Source organism: Muscardinus avellanarius (assembly GCF_963383645.1).
Source record: "Muscardinus avellanarius genome assembly, chromosome: 2".
In the NCBI taxonomy this organism is placed as follows: domain Eukaryota; kingdom Metazoa; phylum Chordata; class Mammalia; order Rodentia; family Gliridae; genus Muscardinus; species Muscardinus avellanarius.
The window spans coordinates 546,719-568,811 of record NC_137787.1 but is presented as its reverse complement, the minus strand read 5'-3'; the positions used below and the strand labels follow the sequence as shown (position 1 = coordinate 568,811).

The window sequence follows — 22,093 nt, the reverse complement described above, 5'->3', positions numbered from 1 at the left end:
TTTACATTTCTAAGAAAAGACAAATGGCCTGAGGGATGGGAGAAAATCCCAGATCCTGGAGAAACAATTTAACACATCTGGGGAGGGGAACAGAAGTAGAGGCCTGTGTTTGGAGACAGGGCTGCCCCAAATCCGGCTGGAGATAGCAGAAAAACTGGGCTAGAGATAGGGCAGCATATCTGCAGATCAAAGGACCTGCCTCGGAATTGGTCTGGATAAAAACACTCAGTAAACTGGAGTTCTTTGGTGTATTCATTCAAATTGCCCCCCTGTGCCCCGCTCCGGCACAGGGCTGTGACTATCTCTTGTATTTCTATCTTTTTAATAAACTTCTTTAAATCTTCAGCAACTGTCTAAGCAATGCATATTTATGCTTAGCTTAGGACAAGATCCCGTGGTTTTTTTCTGTTTTGGGTTGTTTTGGGTTTTGTTGTGGGTTGAGGGGAAATGTGTCTGGGACCCTAGCAGGGGTCCCCAGGAACAGTTTCCCCACAACCATATTCTCCCTGGTCCCTGTGGCAGTGCTCCCAGCCAAGGCCCCTCTTACCCCAGGTCCACCTTCTGTGTCCCTTCCTCCCATCTCAGAGCCTCATTCTTCTGTAGGCTCCTCCACCCTTGGCCTGCCGTGGGGCTTCAGGCCGCCCCTGCTCCTTCACAGGACTCTCAGGTGCTGCTCTGCTGGAGGGCCCGGGAACCCCAGGGCACAGGCAGCCGTGGGTTCTGCCTGCTTCTGTGTTGCTTCTGCAGTGAGGAGTTATTACAGAACTCAGTGCTCAGGAGAGAGAGTGCAGAGGAGACTGCATGGGGTGGAAAGCCCTAGGACTCCTGAGGTGGTCGGGGCTGGGGGCTCTGTCCCTCTCAGTGGCCTGCATCTAGCAAAAGACAGTATGGTGAGTGCAGGAGGGCGGGGGCTACATGCAGATCCACCAAGGACCTGTGACTTGGATCTGAGCTGGGCAGGGCAGGCCAGAGCCAGCTCCAATAACTGTTAGGCTCACACAGCATCTGTGTAGATAGGGTAGGTGCCGGGAAGGGGGAGAATTGCCTGCATCTTGGGACTGCCAGAGCCAGCCGGCAAAAGTACGGGTTCCGAAGAGAGGAGTGAGGATGAAAGAATTCAATTCCAGGAATTTAATTCAAGCATGGAAGGATCGCCAGTCCACTCCCGGACAGATATCTGTACTGGCCGACCCCGGGTTTATTTCTTTTGAGGATTTTATACAGTTTCAGGTCAATCAGTACCCTCGTGCCGTCACCACCTGATCTTCCCTCAGACCTTTTACTTTAAACTTTCCATGACCCCACACCTTGTTGGCTCTGGACCAAGGACAGTCAGCTAAGTCAGAAGTATTCTTTTAGTAGAGCTAAGGGAAAAACCTTAATGGCTCCCCACATGGGACTATTTTGAAAGTGGAGCCGCCTACAGTGTTTGCTGATGCTGACATGGACCCTTAGAAACTAAGGAGCCTTGCCGGGCGTGGTGGCGCACGCTTGTAATCCCCGCGCTTGGGAGGCGGAGACAGGAGGATCGCACAGGTTCAAAGCCAGCCTCAGCTACTGAGTGAGGCTCTCAGCAACTTAGTGAGACCCTGTTTCCAAATAAAATATAAAATAGGTCTGGGAGTATAGCCCGGAGGTAGAAAGCCTCTAGTTCTACCCCCAGTACCACCACCAAAAAAAATAAATAAACTGAGGAGCCAACGGATGCCAATGCTGAGCCTAAACCTCATTTCCCATGCTGAGGAGCCTGTGGAAGGAGATGTGTGGCGCTTTAGAGGCTCCTGGGCCATCGGAGTGGAGGGTGCCCTGGTCTCGGTGGGAGAAGAGGGTTGTTACCATGTGCTGAGGAGCCAGGCCCTCTGGTGCCAGGGAAGGGCATCACGGTACCCTTCGCTGAAGCCATCAGTGTGTGCTGCTGCCGCTTGAATGGGGTGATGGCCTCTCTAAACGGTGTCAGTTTTCTGGTTCTGGGTACAGTTATCATGGGCTTGTATTTTTAGAAATTTTGACTAGTCATTAAAGAGAAACATGAAAAACATCTATAGGTGGCTTCCAAGTGCCTATAGTGGAGTGTTCTGGAATGTCCTGTGCAGTGGGTGACCTGTGGTTTTCTACTTTACATAATTGCCTCTTTGCCACAGTGGCGGAGAGAAGCCCAGTTCTCCTTAAAGCCGCCTCTGGTACAATTAAATCTGAAAAAAATTCTTTCCTCCTCTATCTAGTCTTGAACACCTGCCTGGAACTAACAACCAGAAAAGCTTCCGTTGAGACTTCAATCATAAGTTTGTGGGTGAATCTCAGATATCTTTTTCTAAAGTAAACATAGCCTTGTGTGGTAGTGCATGCTTGTAATCCCAGTGCTTGGGAGGCTGAGACAGGAGGATCATGTGGGTTCGAAGCCAGCCTCAGCTACTTAGGCTCTCAGCAGCTTAGTGAGACTGTTTCCAAATAAAATATAAAATAGGTCTGGGAATATAGTTTGGAGGTAGAAAGCCTCTGGGTTCTATCCCCAGTACCTATGACAAATAAAATAAATTTAATGTTTTGATTATGAAAAACATTCTTTCTTGACCTTCTGGTTTTAGATATTGACCATTTAGTTTCCACATAAAGACACTTAGGATTTGCTTGGTCCTTACCAAAATGATTATTACATGTGTTGATATTTGAAGCAGGTAAAATCAGATTATTTTAGCTGTTATGGTTTGGAGCTGGTTTAAGGACAGCTTCAGCAAAATAGCAAGACCCTGTTTCAAAAAAAATGAAAAGGGCTAGTGGTATAGCTCAGAGGTAGAATGCCATTAAGATTCAATTCCCAATACCACAAAAAGGGGGAGGGGGAGGCTGAGAATGTAGCATAGTGGGAAAGTGCCCCTGGATTCAAGTCCCCTTGACTGCAAGAAGAAGAAGGAGAAGGAGAAGGAGAAGAAGAGAAGGGGGGGGGATTGTTTTTGTTTTTCCTCCGTATGCATGTGCAAGATCTCTGTAAACCAGACTGCGGCCCCCACTAGACAGCTCACCAGCCACCACCGTGACCTGAGGTCAGTAAATGTTGGTGAGGCCATGCGGAGTGCGGCCGGTGTTGGAGCAGCTGAGCAAAACCATCTTACAACTCAGTGATCAAAGCATCATCCGTCCAGTTTAAATTGTGCTTGAGGTGTACAGCTAATGCCAGGGACAGGGAGCGCTCGCTCGCTCGCTCGGGTGCAGATTGCTCTTCCCTTCCTGGCTCTCTCCAAAGCCCTTTATCTCAGCCTTCGGCCCTGGTATCCCAGAGGCAAGTGAACTCTTATTACATGTGTTAGCAGTTATTAGCTGGTTTTGCGTGTTTGGTACTAGGGATTGAACCCAGGGGCAGTCTTCTCTGCACTATACCCCAAGCCCTTGTTATTTTTAATTTTGAAACATGGCTTTGCTAAGTTGCCGAGGCTGACCTCAAGCCTGCAGTCCGCCTGTCTCAGCCTCCCAGGTCCGAGGATTATAAACATGTGCCACCACACCTGGCTGCTGTTTTTAATTTTGGTCCCAGTTTTTGTTAGTGTGGTTTTTTGTTTTGCTTGCTTGTTTGTTTGTTGTTTGTTTTGCAGTACTGGGGATTGAACCCCAGGGACATTCTACCTCTGAGCTACACAGTCCAGCTTTATTTTTTATTCTTTATTTTGAAGTAGGGTCTCAGTTGTAGAGGCTCTCACCAAGCATCTGAGCCCGGCTGCCTGGCCGAGAACCTTGACCCTCCTGTGTGTTCCTCCCAAGTACTGGTGTTATAAGTGTGTGTCACCATGCCCTGGCTTGTGAGGGTTTTGTTGGTTTTTGTTGTGTTTTGTTTTGGTACTGAGGATTGAACCCAAGATTGTTCTATCTCCAGGCTACACCCTCAGCCATTCTTATTTTTTATATTATTAGAGTCTCCCCAATTTGCTGAGGCTGGTCTCCAAGGTGCGCTATTCCCATCTCAGTCTCCCAAGTACTAGGATTGCAGGCATGTTCCATCACTACCAGCTCCAGTTTTCATCTCTAACAGTGTTTTCTGCTGAGTGTTCTCTGACTTTTTCCCATTTCTTTACTCCTTGTATCCTGAGTATTATTGAACATTCACAGTGCTTATTCTAATTGCCCATCTTTTTTTTTTTTTTTTTTTTTTGCTATACCATAAGCTGAACCAGGGACACTCTATAACTGAGCTATATCCCCAAACCTTTCGTATTTTTGTTTTTGAGACAGAGACACCCCCCCCCCCCAGTAGCTGGGATTATAGGTGTGCATTACTGCAGCCAGCTAATCGCCTGCCTTTGAAGCAGATAAGTTGTTCACAAACTGTTTCAAAAAGATTCTGGCAGAGTATGGGCTGGTTGTAAAGTGGTTGGAATTTGGAATGTCTCTTGGGTGTCGATGTTGATGTATAGATGGGTCTACGTGACTTGCGTGTGGTGTCTTCTTCAGGCCTGCTGCCTCTGATTCTCTAAGCCAGACTAGGCCCATGTTCGGGCGCAGCTTCCATCTGCACTCTTGCAAGCAAGACACAGGCTCTGCCCTCATGCTGTGCCCTCCACCTTCACTGCCCGTTCTTCAGGACCTTCTGAGATCACACTGGGCCTCACCGCGTCCTGCTGCATCCACACCACCTTGCGCTCTCTGTGGCTGCAGGCATTCCTCCCAGTAATTATGGATTTGGAATTGAGGATTTTCCTACTTTTGCTGGAAATGGAGCTTTACATGTTTGTTTCTTATTCTCCATTTTGATTTTGAATGATTCCAGCTAAAGACTAAGGAAAGGACAACTTATACTTCCTCTTCAAAACAGGAGTCCCTGGTATTTTCTTGAATTATCATACCCCAGCATCCTGCATAGCCTCCTCTCCTGAGGTTTGTTTTAGGCACATCTGTGAGTCCTGAATTTGAATTTTCTTTCCTTATTTGCATGTCTAAAAGGATGTGTCAGCTGGTTTTGGCATATACTCATAATTCTAGTGTTGGAGGGCTGAGATGGGAAGATTGCAGGTTGGCAGCCAGCCTCAGCAACTTAGTGAGGCCATCAAGCAACTTAGACTCTGTTTCAAATTAAAAAAAAAAAAAATAGGGCAGGGGTATAGCTCATAGGTAGATTGGCCCTGAGTTCAATCAGAGTAACACACCACACACACACACTCACATACTCACGCATGTGCACAAAGAATGTATCCACTTATTTTTCTGTACCACTGATTCACATTCAGGTCTAGTCTAGCTATTATCACCTCCCATTTAAGTTTAATTTCTAGTCATCTTTTTCATTTCCCCTTTTGATTTTTTAGTTTTTCTTTTCAACATCCCCTCATATGCTATGAATGACCTATTACATTAACTTTTTTTTCTATATGGTTCTGGTGATTGAACCCCAGGAGCATTCTACCTCTGAGCTATACCTCCAGCCCTTTTTATATTTTGTTAGAAAACAAAATCTGGATAGGTTGCTGAGACTATCCTCCAATCTGTGATCCTCCTGTCTCAGCCTTCAAAGTACTAAGATTACAGGCATGTGCCACCATGCCCTAACACATTGACCTTTTATTTATTATTTATTATTTATATATTATATATATCTTATTATTGATATATATATATTATTTATGTATTTATTTATTTTGGTGCTGAGGATTGAATCCAAGGGCATTCTATCTCTAAGCCACACCTTCACATTGCCCTTTTATTTTATTTTATTGCAGTACTGGGAATTGAATCTAGGGGTATTCTACTTCCAAGCTATAACCCGAGCCCCATTTTTTTTCTCCTGTGGTACTGGGGTTCCTGGAAGCCCTTCTACGTCTGGGATACACTCCCAGCACTAATTTATGCTTTTTCATTTTTGGAAACAGGGTCTCTTAAGCCAGCACAGCTGGCTTCGAACCTGCGCCATCCTCCTGTCTCCGCCTCCCAAGCACGGGGGTTACAAGCGTGAGCTACCATGCCTGGCTTTTATTCTTTATTTTGAACCAACATCTCACTAAGTTGTGGAGTGCCTCTGAGGCTATCTGCAAACCATGATCCTCCTGTCCCCGCCTCCCAAGTACTGGGATTACAAGTGTGTGCCACCACGCCTGGCTTTATTTCTATTTTGAAACATGGTGTTGCTAATTTGCTGTGGGTCTCTCATAAATTGATGAGGCTAGCATCAAACCTGTGATTCTAGCCGGGCGCGGTGGGCACGCTTGTCATCCCCGCGCTTGGGAGGCCGAGACAGGAGGATGGCGCAGGTTCGAAGCCAGCCTCAGCTACTTAGTGAGGCTCTCGGCAACTTAGTGAGACCCTGTTTCCAAATAAAATATAAAAATATAGGTCTGGGAGTATAGCCCAGAGGTAGAAAGCCCCTGGGTTCCACCCCCAGGACCACCAAAACAAACAAAAACAAACCTGTGATTCTTCTCTCAACCTCCAAAGTACTGGGATAATAGGCATGCACCCACCGTGCCTGACTTTATTGGGGGGGGGTATTGTGAATTGAACCTAGGGCCATTCTACCTCCAAGCCATACTCCCAGGCCTATTTTATTTTTACTTCGAAACAGAATCTTACTAAGATGTTGAAAATGACTTTGAACCTGTGGTCTACCTGTCTCAGCCTCCCAACTACTGGGCTTACAGATGTGTGCCGCCTCATCGTGCAGCAGTCTAATTTTTTTTTTCTTTTTTTTTTTTTTTTCAGTACTAGGGATGAAAGCCAGGGGCATTCTACCTCTGACCTGTACCCCAGCTCTATTTTTTATTCTTTATTTTGAAACAGAATTTCACCAAGTTGCAGAGGGCCTCACTAAGTAGTTGAGACTCTCCGCAAACCTGCTATCCTCCTGTCTCAGCCTCCCAAGTACTGAAATTACAAGCACGTGCCACCACGCCCGGCAACTAATTCTTTTATATCAAGTTTTCCCCTTTGGTGTCCACATCTGTTTTGTTAATAGAAACTAACTTCTTTAGTTTTTAGGTAGTTATCTGTAGTTTAGGAGTTTGGCTTAAGTTTCTGTTCATTCTTATTCAGTTAATTTCACAAATGAGGGTCCAAATTGGTCAGTGTTGATCTTGCTGGCCCTTTTTAAAGGTCGGGGCTTGATTTTCCCAGCTGTACTTCCCTCCCTCCCGAGGATGACTGCCACGTAGCTACAGTGCCCTGGAGTGAGCAGCGTGTGGACAGGCCGGTTTCCTTTCCACGTGTGAGTTTTCATGAGTGCCAGCCAGCCAGAACGACTGTTGAGGAGGAAAGGGAGGGCCTCTTGAGAGGCCCGAGAGGTGCCGGTGCCGAGCCTGATGCTGTCCCTCCTGCGTTCCCTGACGCCAAGTGCGAGAGGCAAGCACTCAGCAGCATGCTGCGCTGACTGGGCGCCGCCTTCTCGCTCTGCTGGCATATGGCGGACCGCATGCAAGTCACGGCGAAACAGGGCACCGCTGACACTGGCCTCAGTCTTGTCGGGCATCTCCTTTAGTTATTTAGTTATTTAGTTATTTAGTTATCATGGTACTGGGGATGGAACCCAGGGGCATTGTACCTCCGAGCTACAGCCCTATTTTTTATTTATTTATTTATTTATTTTTTGGTGGTACTGGGGGTGGAACCCAGGGACCTTCTACGTCCGGGCTACACTCCCAGACCTATTTTATATTTTATTTGGAAACAGGATCTCTTAAGCCAGCTAAGGCTGGCTTCGAACCCACGCGATCCTTCTGTCTCAGCCTCCCAAGCACGGGGATTATAAGCGTGTGCCATCACGCCCGGCCCTATTTTTTATTCTTTATTTTGAAACAGGGTCTCACTGAGTTGCAGCGGGCCTCACTAAGTAGCCGAGGCTGTCCGCCAGCCGCGGTCCTCCTGTCTCAGCCTCCCGAGTGCTGGGATTACTAGCGTGCCCACCACGCCTGGCTCTTATTTTTATTTTTTTGTGCTACTAGTAATGGAACACAGGGCTGTTCTGCCTCCAGGCCACACCACTAGCCCTGTTTTAGTTTTTATTTTTAAACAGTCTTGCCAAGTTACCAAGGATAGCCTTGAACATGTGAACCTCCTGACTCAGTTTTCCAAGGACTGGGATTACAGGTGTGCAGCACCATGCCTGGCAGGCTTGTCCTCTCTTTTTTGTTTGTTTTTACAGGACTAAATATTGAACCCAGGGGCATATTACCACTGAGCTAGATCCCCAGCCCAATTTTATTCTTTATTTTGAAACAAGGTATCACCACGCTGCAAAGGGCCTCACTAAATTGCTGAGGCTGGTCACAAACCCCAATCCTCCTGTCTCAGCCTCCCAAATACTGGAATTACAAGTGTGCACCACCACATCCGGCAGGCATGTCCTTTTTGATGCACTTTTGCTGCTGGGGAAACTTCAGCAGCCCCTCCTTCTAGAGGAGAGTAGCTCACAGCTGTTGCAGCTGTGCTCTCATCTCTGTCCCTCCCACTCCAGCTGGCTCCTCCACCAGCATGCTCATTACAGGCCCTGTGTCCTCCTTTGGGCCTCCTGCCCTATCGGGAGCCATGGGCAGGCAAGCGTTTTCCTCCTGGGGGATTTAGGGGTACAAGCAGGGGCGAGCAGAGCGGAGGCCTGGGCCTCTGTCACTCCTCCCAGTGTGCAGAGCTGTTGCTCCCTTGCTGACAGTGTTACAAGGAGAACTAACAGCACCACTGTATCTGGGGCTTTTCCTCCTCATATTTGCCTCCTCTTTTCAGGCTTAAAACCTTAAGACTGCCGGGCGTGGTGGCGCACGCTTGTAATCCCCGCGCTTGGGAGGCGGAGACAGGAGGATCGCGCAGGTTCAAAGCCAGCCGCACTGGCTTAGGAGACCCTGTTTCTAAATAAAAATATAAAATAGGTCTGGGAGTATAGCCCGGAGGTAGAAGGGCTCCCAGGAACCTCAGTACCACCAAAAAGAACAAAAAACAAAAAACCTAAGACCGTGTAGCCCGTGGCATTTTCCATAGTATTCTGCCCATCTGTTTATTCAGGGTCCAGCAACTACACCAATAACTTAAACCAGGAAATTCAAACAAAATATTTATTAATCTGAAATGGGATTAAAAACTAAGGGTAGGAACTTGGTATAGTGGTACACACATATATCCAGTTCTTGGGAGGCTCAGCTAGGAGGATGGCAGGTACAAGGCCAGCCTCGGCACTTTAGTAAGACCTGTTTAAAAAAAATAAAAGCCAGGGATGTAGTTCAGGGGTTCAATCCCCAGTACCAAAAAAAGTACTAAGGGTGGAGGGGAGATGCCAAAGAATATAGAGATAGCAGATGTACTGAGCAGCAGCAGACATGGAAGGGCACAGACCCACCGACTGTGCAGAAGCTTGCTGAGGTGTCCCAGGGACCGTCTGGCAGGCCAGGGTGGCAGAGCCGCCGAGACAGGGGTCACGGGACCCTGGCTCTTCTACAGCACAAGAAGGGACGATGCTTGATTAAGGCCATACACCTGGAAAACAGGCACGAGTCTCTTCTCATGGCGCCCAGCTCCCTTCACCGGCATGGCAGCTAGCAGAGGAGGCCTGTCTACAGCACCCCTCCCGCATCACAAAGCAGACAAGGTGTGGGAGTGGGGCGGAGAGGCAGTGAATAAGTAGCCACTTCACCCATGTTAACTGGTTCGACTTTAGGGACGTTAAGTTGCACTTTATTTGAGTAGCTTGAGATAAACTATTGTTGAAAAAACTAGGGTGCCACTGGATTTGTTGACAGGCAAACTTGTGTTTGGCCACATCTTGTGGTAGAGTCGCTGTATTGCCGGTTGATCTCCCTAGTCTTAAGAACACGAAACCCATGGGAACACGCTTCTCCCTGCGCTACAGAGCCCTTCCTCACAAGCAAAAGTAGCCATTCACAGCGTTATGCTCCCGGACTTCAGACCAGTCTTGTTGGTTCTCGGTGTGCTTTGGAGTAGAGCGTCATTGGACAGTATTTTAGGCATGTGCAAGAACCTGAGATGCCTATCAGAAGTGTGGGGAGCCGGGCGTGGTGGCCACACCTGTAATCCCAGGACTTGGGAGGCTGAGACAGGAGGATCGCAGGTTCGAAGCCAGCCTCAGCTACTTGTGAGACTATGAGCAACTTAACGAGACCCTATTTCTAAATAAAATTTTAAAACTAGGGCTGTGGATGCAGCTCAGAGGCACGATGCCCTGAGTTCAATCTCCGGTACCAAAAAAAAATGTGGATGATCTTTGAATCTAGAATGAATGTAGCTACAGTTTCCTCGTGAGCTCTCAAGATTATTTTTATTGTGCAGTATAATGTTATAAGAGGCAGCTGGGGTTGATGTAATTATCAGACAAGAAGAATCTAAAGTTACGAAGCTCGCGGTAGAAGTGCACATTCCGTAACAGGAACAGGCGTCTTGACATAACGTGGCACGCGGACTACTAATGGCACATGAAGCAAACCAGTCAAGGACAGAATGGAGCTGTTTCCAGAAGAATTTTCCCACAGTGCGAGGACAAAGGATAAAGCAGCGCTTTGTCAGCCAGCTTCCGTAGCCATCCCATCTGGTCAGCCTTTAATGGCACCATTGTGGATGTAGACTTTGAACAGGACGCTCTATGTCCAAGATCGGGGAAGGGTTTTAGTGCCGTGGCTGACTGGAAGAATGGAAACACTGGACAGAGAGTTTTGTTCTGTCACCTAGATTTGTGTGTTGTGTTCATTATACTTCCTTCCCTAGCCCACTTTGGAAACATAGTCCCAGTCTGGGTGACTGAGGGAGTGGGCTTTCTTCCATTTCCAGTGTCTGGATGGATGAGAACTGTGCTATAAGTGGCTGGAGGCTTTTCCACTTCAGCTCAGGCAGGGCTTGTTTCCTCTCTTCTTTGCTGTCTGAGGACCACACGATTGGTGTTATAATCCTAATGAGGGTGACTTTCTGTTTTTGTTTTTGTGGTACAGGGGGTAGAACCCAGAGGCTTTTCCACCTCCGGGCTATACTCCCAGACCTATTTTATACTTTATTTGGAAACAGGATCTCACTAAGTAGCTGAGGCTGGCTTTGAACCTGTGCGATCCTCCTGTCTCAGCCTCCCAAGCGCGGGGATTACAAGTGTGCACCACCACACCCACCCAGCCGACTTTATGTATTTTTAGGAACAGAAGGTAAACTTGTAGCACAGAAGATATGAGAAGGTAAAAATGGAGGTGTCACAGGTACAAGTGACCAAGAACAGAGCTAGTTGGAACATTTCATGACCTATAGGTCATGAGGCATCTGTAAAAATTAAGGGGAATGGTGCACACCTGTAATCCCAGTAGTTGGAGGAACTGAGAAAGGAGGAGAAAGATTTGAGGTTCGCTTTCTCTCTCGCACGTGAACGTTCTCTCTCTCTCTCCCTCTTTCTCTCTCTCTCTCACAGGATTAAACCTGTGAATAATTATTTAGGCAAGTAAGTTTGAAAAATAATTGAATGTAGTTGGGCGTGGTGGCACACATCTATATCCCAGAACTTGGGAGACTGAGACAGGAGGATTGCGTGTGTGTGTGTGTGTGTGTGTGTGTGTGTGTGTGTGTGTGTGTTACTGGGATTTGAACCCAGTACCTCTGAGCTACACTCAAAGCCCTATTTTATTTTATTTTATTTTTGCAGGTCTGGGGATGGAACCCAGGGGCATTCGACCTCTGGGCTACACTCCCAGACCTATTTTATATTTTTTATTTTGAAACAGGGTCTCACTGAGTCGCAGAGGGCCTCACTAAGCAGCTGAGGCTGTCTGCGAACCATGATCCTCCAGTCTCAGCCTCCCAAATGCTGGAATTACAAGCGTGCGCCACCACGCCCATCTCAAAGCCCTATTTTATTTTTTATTTTGAAACAGGGTCTCACTTATATTGATGAGAATCTCTGTCCTCAAACCTGTAATCCTCCAAGGTGGGTGTGGTTGTACATGCTTGTAATCCCAGCACTTGGGAGGCTGAGACAGGAGGATCACAGGTTCGCCGCCAGCTTCAGATACTTAGTGAGGCCCTCTGCAATTTACTGAGACCCTGTTTCAAAATAAAGAATAAAAAATAGAAGCCGGGCGTGGTGGTACATGCTTGTAATCCCAGCATTCAGAGGCTGAGACTGGAGGCTCACAGTTCGTGGACAGCCTCAGCTACTTAGGCCCTTCGCACTTAGTGAAACCCTGTTTCAAAAAAAAATAAAAAAGAATAAAAAATAGGACAGGAGGTGTAGCTCAGAGGTCGAATGCCCCTGAGTTCCATCCCCAGACCCGCAAAAGAAGAATAAAAATAGGGCTGCGGATGTAGCTCAGAGTAGAATTCCCCTGTATTCAATCCTCAGTACCACAAAAAGTAAAACAAAACAATAAAAACCTCTGATCCTCCTGTCTCAGCCTCCCAAGTATGGGATTACAAGCATGTGCCACCATGCTAGGCTAGGATTGCAAGTTTGAGGACAGCTTCAACTACCTAGCAAGATCCGATTTCAAAACAAAATTTTGTTTTTATTTGTTTGTTTGTTTGTTGTGGTACTGAGTATTGAACTCAGAGGCATTCTACCTCCAAGCTACACCCCCAGCCCTATGTTTTATTCTTTATTTTGAAACAGGGTCTCACTAAGTTGTGTAGGGCCTCCTTAAATACCTGAGGCTGGCTGCAAACCTGTGCTCCTCCTGTCTCACCCTCCTAAGTACTGGGATTACAAGTGTGCACCATCACACCTGGCTCAAAAAAATTAAAAAATGGCTTGTGTGGTGTGGTTCAGATGTAAAATGTCTCTAGTGGCGCACGCTTATAATCCCAGCATTCTGGAAGTAGAGACTGGAGGATTGCAGTTTGCAGACAGCCTCAGCTACTTAGCAAGGCCCTTTACAACTCAGTGAAACCCCGTTTCAAAAATAAAAAGACTAAAAAATAGGGCTGAGTGTAGCTCGGAGGTAGAATGCCCCTGGGTTCCATCCCCAGTACCACCAAAAAACAGTCCCTAAATTCAGTCCCCAATACCACACACACAAGAATATTTGAACCTTTGTTATCTTTCGACTATATTATAGAAAAGACTGTTTATTCTATGTCTCATATATTTCATTTTATATATATTTCTTATGCTTCATGTATTTCATTCATATATCTAGTATACATACTGTGGGTCGAATTCAGGGCTTTGTACATGCTAGGCAAATGCTTTAAGACTGAGCTACATCTCTAGCCTGGTTTACATACATATCAGCAGGAGAAAGAAACAAGTGGGTGCCATTGTTAGTAAATTCACCCATCATAGACTCAGAGGACTCTCCGTGCCATCTGTTGACTGTCCTTTTTATAGATCCCCATTAGGTAATTTACACATGTGAGGCCCTGTCCGAGGTGACTGAACTCGGGAGGGAGGAGCGTGCACCTGGGTGAGGTGGTGAGCAGGGGCTCTGGACTGGAGACCTCCTGTGCCAGCACGGTTTCCCTATGCTATCTTATTACATCCCCCTAATACCCTTTGGGGTAAAGAAGTGCATTTAGCCCTAAGGTGAGGAAAGCTGTGGGTCAGCACCCTCTCCCCAATGAGAACTAGGGTTGCAGCTTCTGGCTCAGGGGCTAGAGAGCACCTGGAGACAGAGGGGACCAGCCCTCTCCTAGGTTAGCTGCTGGTACAGTCTGAGAGCCCGCGGAAGGCTCAGAGGTTGGAGACACCCTCTGCCATCTTTGTCTCATTGCCTTTACCAGTACAGTTGCACATGTTCCACTGTGCGTGTGCAGTGTGATAGAGTTTACATGTATGTATACCCATGCATCCCCACCCAGAAGAAGGTGTAGAATGGGCCCTCTGCCCTTTCCAGTTAGCTGTCGTCTCTCCAAAGTATCTACTCTTGGCTGTAGCTCCATGAATTTGTTTGTAGAATCTTACGACGTCCTATAAATATGATGAGTATGTGCGGTGAAGATGATCGTGTTGCGTGGAGCAGTGGTTTGTTTTTGACCATGGGCAGTATTCCATTGTAAAGCAGTCCACAGTTTATCCATTCTGCTACTTAATGATCACTTCTGCTTTTTCCAGTTGTCGGCTACTGTGAGCAAAGCTGCTGTGAACATTCTTGAACATCTTTCGTGTGTATAAGTAGATATCGCTGCTGGGTGTGCACGCAGGGCTGGGACTGGTGGCTTGTAGGGATATGGGGTCATACCGCCCATCAGTATGACCAAGCTGCAGGTTTACAACGTGTAAGGCTGCAGTTGCTCCACATTCTTACCCGCGCCGGTATTATTTGTCCTCCTGTTTTTACCCAATTATGTTAGCCAACTTTTCATCACTGACCAAAACGCCTCACAAGGACAACATAAAGGAAGAAACGTTTGCTTGGGCTCACGATGTTAGAGGTCTCAGTCCGTGGAAGGCTGGCTCCATTGCTCTGGGCCAGCGATGACGCACAGCCTCACAGGGGAAGGGCTTGGGGAGGACGGAGACCGCTGTGCCCCAGGCCACACCTCTAGGGGCGATTCCTCCAGCCCCACCCACCGGCTGCAGTCATCCCCGCTAGAATCTGTCACAGAGGTTAATCTGCTGCTGAGGCCAGAGCCCTCAAGTCTGGTCAGTTTTTAAAAGCCCCACCTCTGAACCTTGTTGAAGTGGGGACCAAACCTTGAACACATGAGCTTTGGGGGAGCGTTCCAGATCCAAACCCTGACGCCATTCTAGGGGGTCGAGGGGGACCTTGTGTTTTAATATGCATTTCCCTTGGTGTCACATTTACCAACTTTTCTTAGCATTTATTGGCTATTTTGTGTGTGTGCGTGTGTGTGTGTGTGCGTGTGTGTGTGTTTTACTGGGAATGGAACCCAGGGACTTTCTACCTCTGGGGTACACTCCCAGACCTATTTTATATTTTATTTGGAAACAAGATTACTGAGAGCCTCACTAAGTAGCTGAGGCTGGCTTTGAACCTGCATGATCCTCCTGTCTCAGCCTCCCAAGTACTGGTATTACAAGCGTGCGCCACTATGCCTGGCTCTAGCTAAATCTTTTTTTTTTTTTTTTTTACAGGCCTGGGGATGGAACCCAGGGGCATTCAACATCCGAGCTACACCTCCTGCCCTATTTTTTTTATTCTTTTATTTTTATTTATTTATTTATTTATTTATTTATTTATTTATTTATTTTTGGTGCTACTAGGGGTAGAACCCAGGGACTTTCTACCTCCGGGCTACACTCCCAGACCTATTTTTTATATTTTATTTGGAAACAGGGTCTCACTAAATTACTGAGAGCCTCACTAAGTAGCTGAGGCTGGCTTCGAACCTGTGCGATCCTCCTGTCTCAGCCTCTCAAGTGCGGGGATTACAAGCGTGCGCCACCACGCCCGACTCTTATTCTTTATTTTGAAATAGGGTCTCACACGCCCGACTCTTATTCTTTATTTTGAAATAGGGTCTCACTGAATTGCGGAGGGCCTCACTAAGTAGCTGAGGCTGACCGCAAACCATGATCCTCCGGTCTCAGCCTCCTGAATGCTGGGATTACAAGTGTGCGCCACCACGCCCGGTGTAGCTAACTCTTTTTCATTCTGACTAGATTCTCGTTGTCTGGATGTGCCATAATTTAGTAGGCAGTCCTTTATTGGTAGATTAGGGTATGTTTTATGTTTAATCATTTGCTAGTAGAAGCGTTTTTATAGCAAACATTCTTTTATGTGCATGACTTTGCATTTGTAAAATACTTAATAGAAGTGGAATTTTTAAGATAATGTGGTAGATTGAACTTTGGTAGACAGTACCAGCCTCTCCTCCTAAGAGCTTGTGGGTAGCTCCTACAGCCCACGCCTGTTCCCACACTCTCGCACACAGTGTACTTCAAACCCTTCAACTTTTGCCAATCTGATAGACAAAAGAAAAAAACAGTCTCAGTCTACTTTTGATCTGCACATGTCTCATTGTGGTCCAGTGAGCCCTCTGTGTGTTAAGCACGGGTCCTGTTTTCATGAACAGCCTGTCCTTTTCACATGCTTTCCCTTTCTCTTTCTTTTTCTTTTTTTTTTTTTTTTTTGTTTGTTTGTTTGCTGTACATTGTAAAGGATATAGAGGAACAGTTGGATGAGAAAATGTATAGGTAAGGTGTAGGGGAAGGTTGCAGGGCTTCCCATGTTTGTTTTAGTGTGAAATCTTCTGTGGGGTGGGGGGTACTGGGGTGGGCCCAGGGACATTCTACCTCTGAGCTGCACCCAGCCCTATTTTGTTTATTTATTTGTTTGTTTGTCTCTTTATTTATGTGCATGGGGGTGGTACTGGGAATTGAACCCAGAGGCATTCTACCTCTGAGTTATACCCCCAAACCAATTTTATTTCTTATTTGGAAGTAGGGTCTCCCTAGATTGATGAGAGTCTCACTACTTGATGAAGCTGTTCTGCCACCTGTGATCCTCCTGTTGAAGCCTCCCAAGTACTAGGATTACAGAGCAGGCTTATTTTTTAACTTTTGTGCCAGGTGTGGTGGTGCACACTTGTAATCCCAGCATTCGGGAGGCTGAGACTGGAGGATCACGATTCACAGACAGCCTCAGCTACTTAGCGAGGCCCTTCACAACTCAGTGAGACCCTGTTTCAAAATAAAGAATCAAAAATATTACTGGGGATGTAGCTTAGAGATAGAATGTCCATGGGTTCCATTCCTAGTACTGATTAAAAGAAAAAAAAGAGGAAAATATTTAGCAGAGCCAGGTGTGGTGGCACATGCTTGTAATCCCAAAGGATCGTGGTTCATGGACAGCCTCAGCTACTTAGCAAGGCCCTCCACAACTTAGTGAGACCCTGTTTCAAAATAAAGAACAAAAAACAGGGCAGGAGGTATAGCTTGGAGGTAGAATGCCCCTGGATCCCATCCCCAGGCCCACACACACACAAAAAAAAATTACAACAGTGTGTCACTAAGTTTCAGAGAGCCTATTAAGGCTGGCCTTGAACCTGTGACCCTCCTGTCTCAGCCTCCCAAGTATTGGGATTATAGGCATGTGCAAAGTCTTTTTACTGATTCTTTTTTTTTTTTTTTTTTTTTTTTTTTTTTTTTGGTGGTACTGGGGTGGAACCCAGAGGCTTTCTACCTCCGGGCTATACTCCCAGGCCTATTTTATATTTTATTTGGAAAGAGGGTCTCACTAAGTAGCTGAGGCTGGCTTCGAACCTGTGCAATCCTCCTGTCTCAGCCTGACAAGCGCAGGGATTACAAGCGTGCGCCACCACGCCCGGCTTTTTACTGATTCTTGACATTCTATATGTGTATGTTTTTATTTGGTGCATTGTAATTTCACATCATACGAGTACAGGAAACAGGAAAATGCATGCACAACTCCTGGTGTCCCCACATGTCCTTTCTTTTTTTTTTTTTTTTCTTTTTTTGGTGGTACTGGGGTTCCTGGAAGCCCTTCTACTTCCGGGCTACACGCCCAGACCTATTTTTACATTTTTATTTGGAAACAGGGTCTCCTAAGCCAGCGCGCGCGGCTGGCTTCGAACCTGCGCGATCCTCCTGTCTCAGCTTCCCAAGCGCGGGGATGACAAGCGTGCCCACCGCGCCCGGCTCCACATGTCCTTTCTTACCTTTTCCTCCTACCCCACCTGTGTATCTTTGAGGTTGAAGTGGTGATTGTGTAAGATATTTATACATTCTTTCAGCGACTGTTCCTTAAGGCTGCCTCCCCTCCTCTGACCCCCCCCGCACGCCCCCGGAGACTTCTGCCAGGCTCTGACTGGCCATTACCTCCTAGAATCTTTCTAGCTGACACATAAGAGAGAGCAGACATCTACTCGTTCTTGAAACTGTCTCAATTCCTCAAGTTTCATCCATTTTTCTACACATAGTGTGATTTTTCTTCTTTATGGCTAAGATTGCATTGTGTGCGTACACCAGAGTTTTGCGATCCGTTCATCAGTTCACAGGCCAGGGCTGGTAGTTCCATATATTTTAAGAAATTAGTCCTTTGGGGTATGAGCTGTAAATGTTTTTTCCCTGTGTGTGTGTGTGTGTGTGTGTGTGTGTGTGTGTGTTACTGGGGATAGAACCCAGGGGCTTTTCTTCCTCCAGACTATATTCTGAAACCTATTATATACTTTATTTGGAAACAGGGTCTCACTAGTTGCCGAGAGCCTCACTAAGTAGCTGAGGCTGGCTTTGAACCTGTGCTATCCTCTTGTGTCAGCCTCCCAAGTGTGGGGATTACAAGCGTGAGCCAACATGCCCAGCGTAGTCATACTTCTTAATGGGGTAAAAGATGGTAGCAGCATACATGCACACATCACTCATTGAGCCCTTCCTCAGTTCCCTCCCCCTTCCCTTCTTCTCATATTTGGCTTAGTGATTGATTGGTTCTGATCTTTTTTTTTTTCCCCCTTTGGCAGTACTGGGGATGGAACCCAGGGGCATTCTACTTCCGAGCTACACCCCCAGCCCTTTTTTTTCTTTAATTATTCTTTATTTTGAAACAGGGTCGGATCTCACTGAGTAGCAAAGGGCCTCACTAAGTAACTGAAGCTGTCTGCAAACTGTAAACTGTGATCCTCTTATCTCAGCCTCCCTAACTCTGTTCTAGTTCATACGTAAGGCTCTGGATTTATTCTTTTGCATGTTAATATCTAGTGTTCCCAGTGCTATTTATTGGAAATATTTTCTTTTTCCTGTTGTCTACTAGATAAAAATTAGTTGACCTAATGGCCTCACTAAGTGGCTGAGGCTGTCTGCGAACTGAGGTCCTCAGTTCTCAGTCTCAAAGCATGTGCCACCACACCTGGCTCTAACTCACTGTTTTAATTTGTCCTTTTATTAGGAGATTTAGTAGCTTTTCAAATGCTTATTAGCCCTTTGTGTTTTTTCACTCAATTCTTAAGAGCAAAAAAGATGGTAAATTATTACTTTTTCTGTATGATTCCAGAATGTAACTTGTTAGATGTCTTCTTAAACATTTTTGGATTTTTTTTTTTTTTTTGTAGTACTGGGGATGGAACCAAGGAGCATACTACCTCCTAGCTACATCCCTGTCCTATTTTTTTTATTTTTATTTGTGTGTGTGTGTGTGTGTGTGTGTGTGTGTGTGTGTAGTACTAGGGATGGAACCCAGAGGCTTTCTTCCTCTGGGCTACACTCCCAGACCTATTTTATATTTTATTTGGAAACAGAGTCTCACTAACGTACCAGTATTGGGAAATGGCTTCAGAATACATTAATGTACCAAAAATGGCTTTAAAATATTGAATGTGCCAGCATTGGAAAATATGTGGGAATTCAACCAACTTTGAATTAGGAAGCTAGAAGCTTCAAGGAAAGGCCTGTAGACTTCCAGCCTACAAGGATAATTAGCAAGAGAATAGAAGCAGCCCAAAAGGCTAGAGTCTTTTATATTTCTAAGAGAAGCAACCTTCCTCAAGGATGTGGGGGAATGCCTCCAGGAGATCCTGATAATCCACACATTTGGAGTGTAACCAAAGGCATGGGGTCTGTGCTGGAGACAGGCAGGTCTGCAAGAAAGAATCTCCACATCAGAAGACCTGCCCTGGAAAAAGGGTGAATCTAGTCTGGTTAGAAAATTATTGATGTAAAATACTCTGTATCCAGAAATTTCCGGTGACTTCAAGTCATACCACTATGTCTGTCTGTCTGTCTGTCTGTCTGTCTGTCTGTCTGTGTCTCTCTCTCTCTCTCTCTCTCTCCCTCTCTCTCTCTCTCTCTCTCTCTGACATACTGCTTTACTCTAAGCTATATTCTATCTTTCCATCTTTGTAATAATAAAAATTGCTTACGTTTACAGGAAAAGAGTTCGGGCTAGTGTTTTCTATACCTAGTTCAGAACAAGAACCCACAGTTTCTCTTTCCCTCTCTCCTCTCCTCTCTCCTCTCTCCTGTCTCCCTCATCTTTATTTTCTGAAACAGTCTCACTGAGTTGTGAAGTAGCTGAGGCTGTCCATGAACTGCAGTCCTCCGGGCTCACCTCCCGAATACTGGGATTACAAGCATGCATTGCCACACTTGGCTCTGTTTTTGTTTGTTTGTTTGTTTGTTTGTTTGTTTGTTTGCAGATCTGGGGATAGAACCCAGGGGCATTCTACCTCCAAGCTACACCCCCTGCCCTATTTTTTACTCTTTATTTTGAAACCAGGTCTCACTGAGTTGTGGAGGGCCTCACTAAGTAGCTGAGGCCGTCCGTGAACCACGATCCGCCAGTCTCAGCCTTTGGAATGCTGGGATTACAAGCGTGCCCACCACGCCCGGCTCGCTCTCTCTCTCTTTTTTTTTTATGAATAGTATAAAATAGAATCTAACATTTTTCCTTTTTTTTTGTGTGTGGTACTGGGGTTCCTGGGAACCCTTCTACCTCCAGGCTACACTCCAAGACCTATTTTATATTTTTATTGGGAAACAGGGTCTCTTAAACCAGCAAGGCTGGTTTCGAACCTGAGTGATCCTCCTATCTTCACCTCCCAAGCGCAGGGATTACAAGCATGCACCACCATGCCTGGCTCATTTTTCCTCTTAATGGAGAGCTGATTGCCCCATCTCATTTTTGATCAGTTCATGCTGTTCTTAACCATGTAAATGGGGATCATATGTAAGCAGAGACTGAGACTCTGCTTTTGGCAAATTTCAAAATTATGGTTCCTATAGCCTAAGGTTACAAAGAAATATCACTAGAAGCACACAAGGCAGTAATGTAAGGTGGAAGGAAGTTTTAGCTCCATCAATTCTGTTGTTCGTTTCTAACACGACTGCCTCAGGTTCAGCTGTTTGCTTTGTGATAGTTTATAAATCTTATTATATTACTAGAAGGCAAAAGTAAAGAGAGTAAGTGAAGTTTGATAGGAGGAAAGTAGCTTGATGCCAGTTTTCATGACTTTTTGTCCCCATTCCACCCTCAAGCTGCTTCTCCCCTGTCTCCTCACAGCCCAAGTGCGATGGCCAGGTGCTGCTGACCCAAGTGTGGACGCGCTTGAACCTGATTGAGTGCGACTACTTCGGGCTGGAGTTTGAGAACAGCCAGTCCTACTGGGTGAGTGCTTGTGATTTGCTTTGGAGACAGGCTTTAGCCTTCTTGTAGAGGTATGTGCACAGTGCACATGGAGCCTTTCGGGACCTACCGCAGTGACACAAGTGTAAGTGATATGTTCTTCTTATCAGATCTGTGCTATGAAAGCATTTTGTTGTAACTCTAAGAACTGTGTCTGCCTTTAACCTAAGTTTGACTTCACATTCTCTCTAAATGTATCCTGTCAGTTAGCACACACGCACCAAGGAAACCCTTTTTCCTAAGTTACCACAACAGCCTCAGGTGTATTCTGCCTGGAAACCTTTTAAAAGTGGAATTTGAGGGGGGGAAATAACACTGGTTTTGCCTGGTTTTCCTTAATAGACATAACCTTAAAAAGTATGGAGTTTCGGCATTTTGTTTGCTTTATTTTGTATTGGGTGTTGAACCCAGAGGCATTACTACTTCTCAACTACAACCCCAGCCCGTTCTATTTTTTACTTTGAAACAGGATCTTATGGGCATGGTGGCACATACCTGTAATCCCAGTACTTGGGAAGCTAAGACCAGGGCTTACAGATTCAAGGTCAACCTCAGCAACTTAGCAAGACCTTTTTCAAAATAAAAAGGGGCTGGGAATGTAGCTCAGATGTAGAATGCCCCTGGGTTCCTTCCTCAATGTAAAAAAAAAAAAAAAAGAGTATCTCCCTAAGTTTCTGATGCTGGCCTCAAACCTCAAACTTGCAATCCCTCTGCCTCAGCCTTCCAAGTACTGGGATTACAGCCCACTACACCTGAGTATGATGCCTGGCTAAGCTTCAGTATATATAGATGTAACTATTTTTTGTGGTACTGAGGGTGGAACCCAGGGGCTTTTCTACCTCCCAGCTCTACTTTATTTGGAAACAGGATCTCACTAAGTGCAGAGGGCCTCACTAAGTAGCTGAGGCTGTCCGCGAACCGCGATCCTCCGGTCTCAGCCTCCTGAATCCTGGGATGGAAAGCGTGCCCACCATGCTGCCTCCCTTTTCCTGTTTAATTTTGAGACATGGTCTTGCTGAGTTACTGAGGATTTTGTTAAGTTGCTGAGGCTCACCTCAAACTTGAGGACCCTCCTGTCTCAGCCTCCCAAGTACCAGGGTTACAGGCACTATCACACC

At 46.1% G+C, this 22,093-nt stretch overlaps 1 protein-coding gene across 1 annotated transcript in view; it reads left to right on the top strand.

Moving 5' to 3' along the window:
* FARP2 (FERM, ARH/RhoGEF and pleckstrin domain protein 2) overlaps positions 1 to 22,093 on the top strand; it is a gene marked incomplete at both ends in the record, with an annotated part of 117,693 nt that overhangs the window by 13,178 nt on the left and 82,422 nt on the right. The window contains one exon of the mRNA XM_080720054.1: positions 20,853 to 20,957. Coding sequence (XP_080576180.1) covers positions 20,853 to 20,957 — 105 coding nt within the window. The remainder of the gene's footprint in view (positions 1 to 20,852; positions 20,958 to 22,093) is intronic.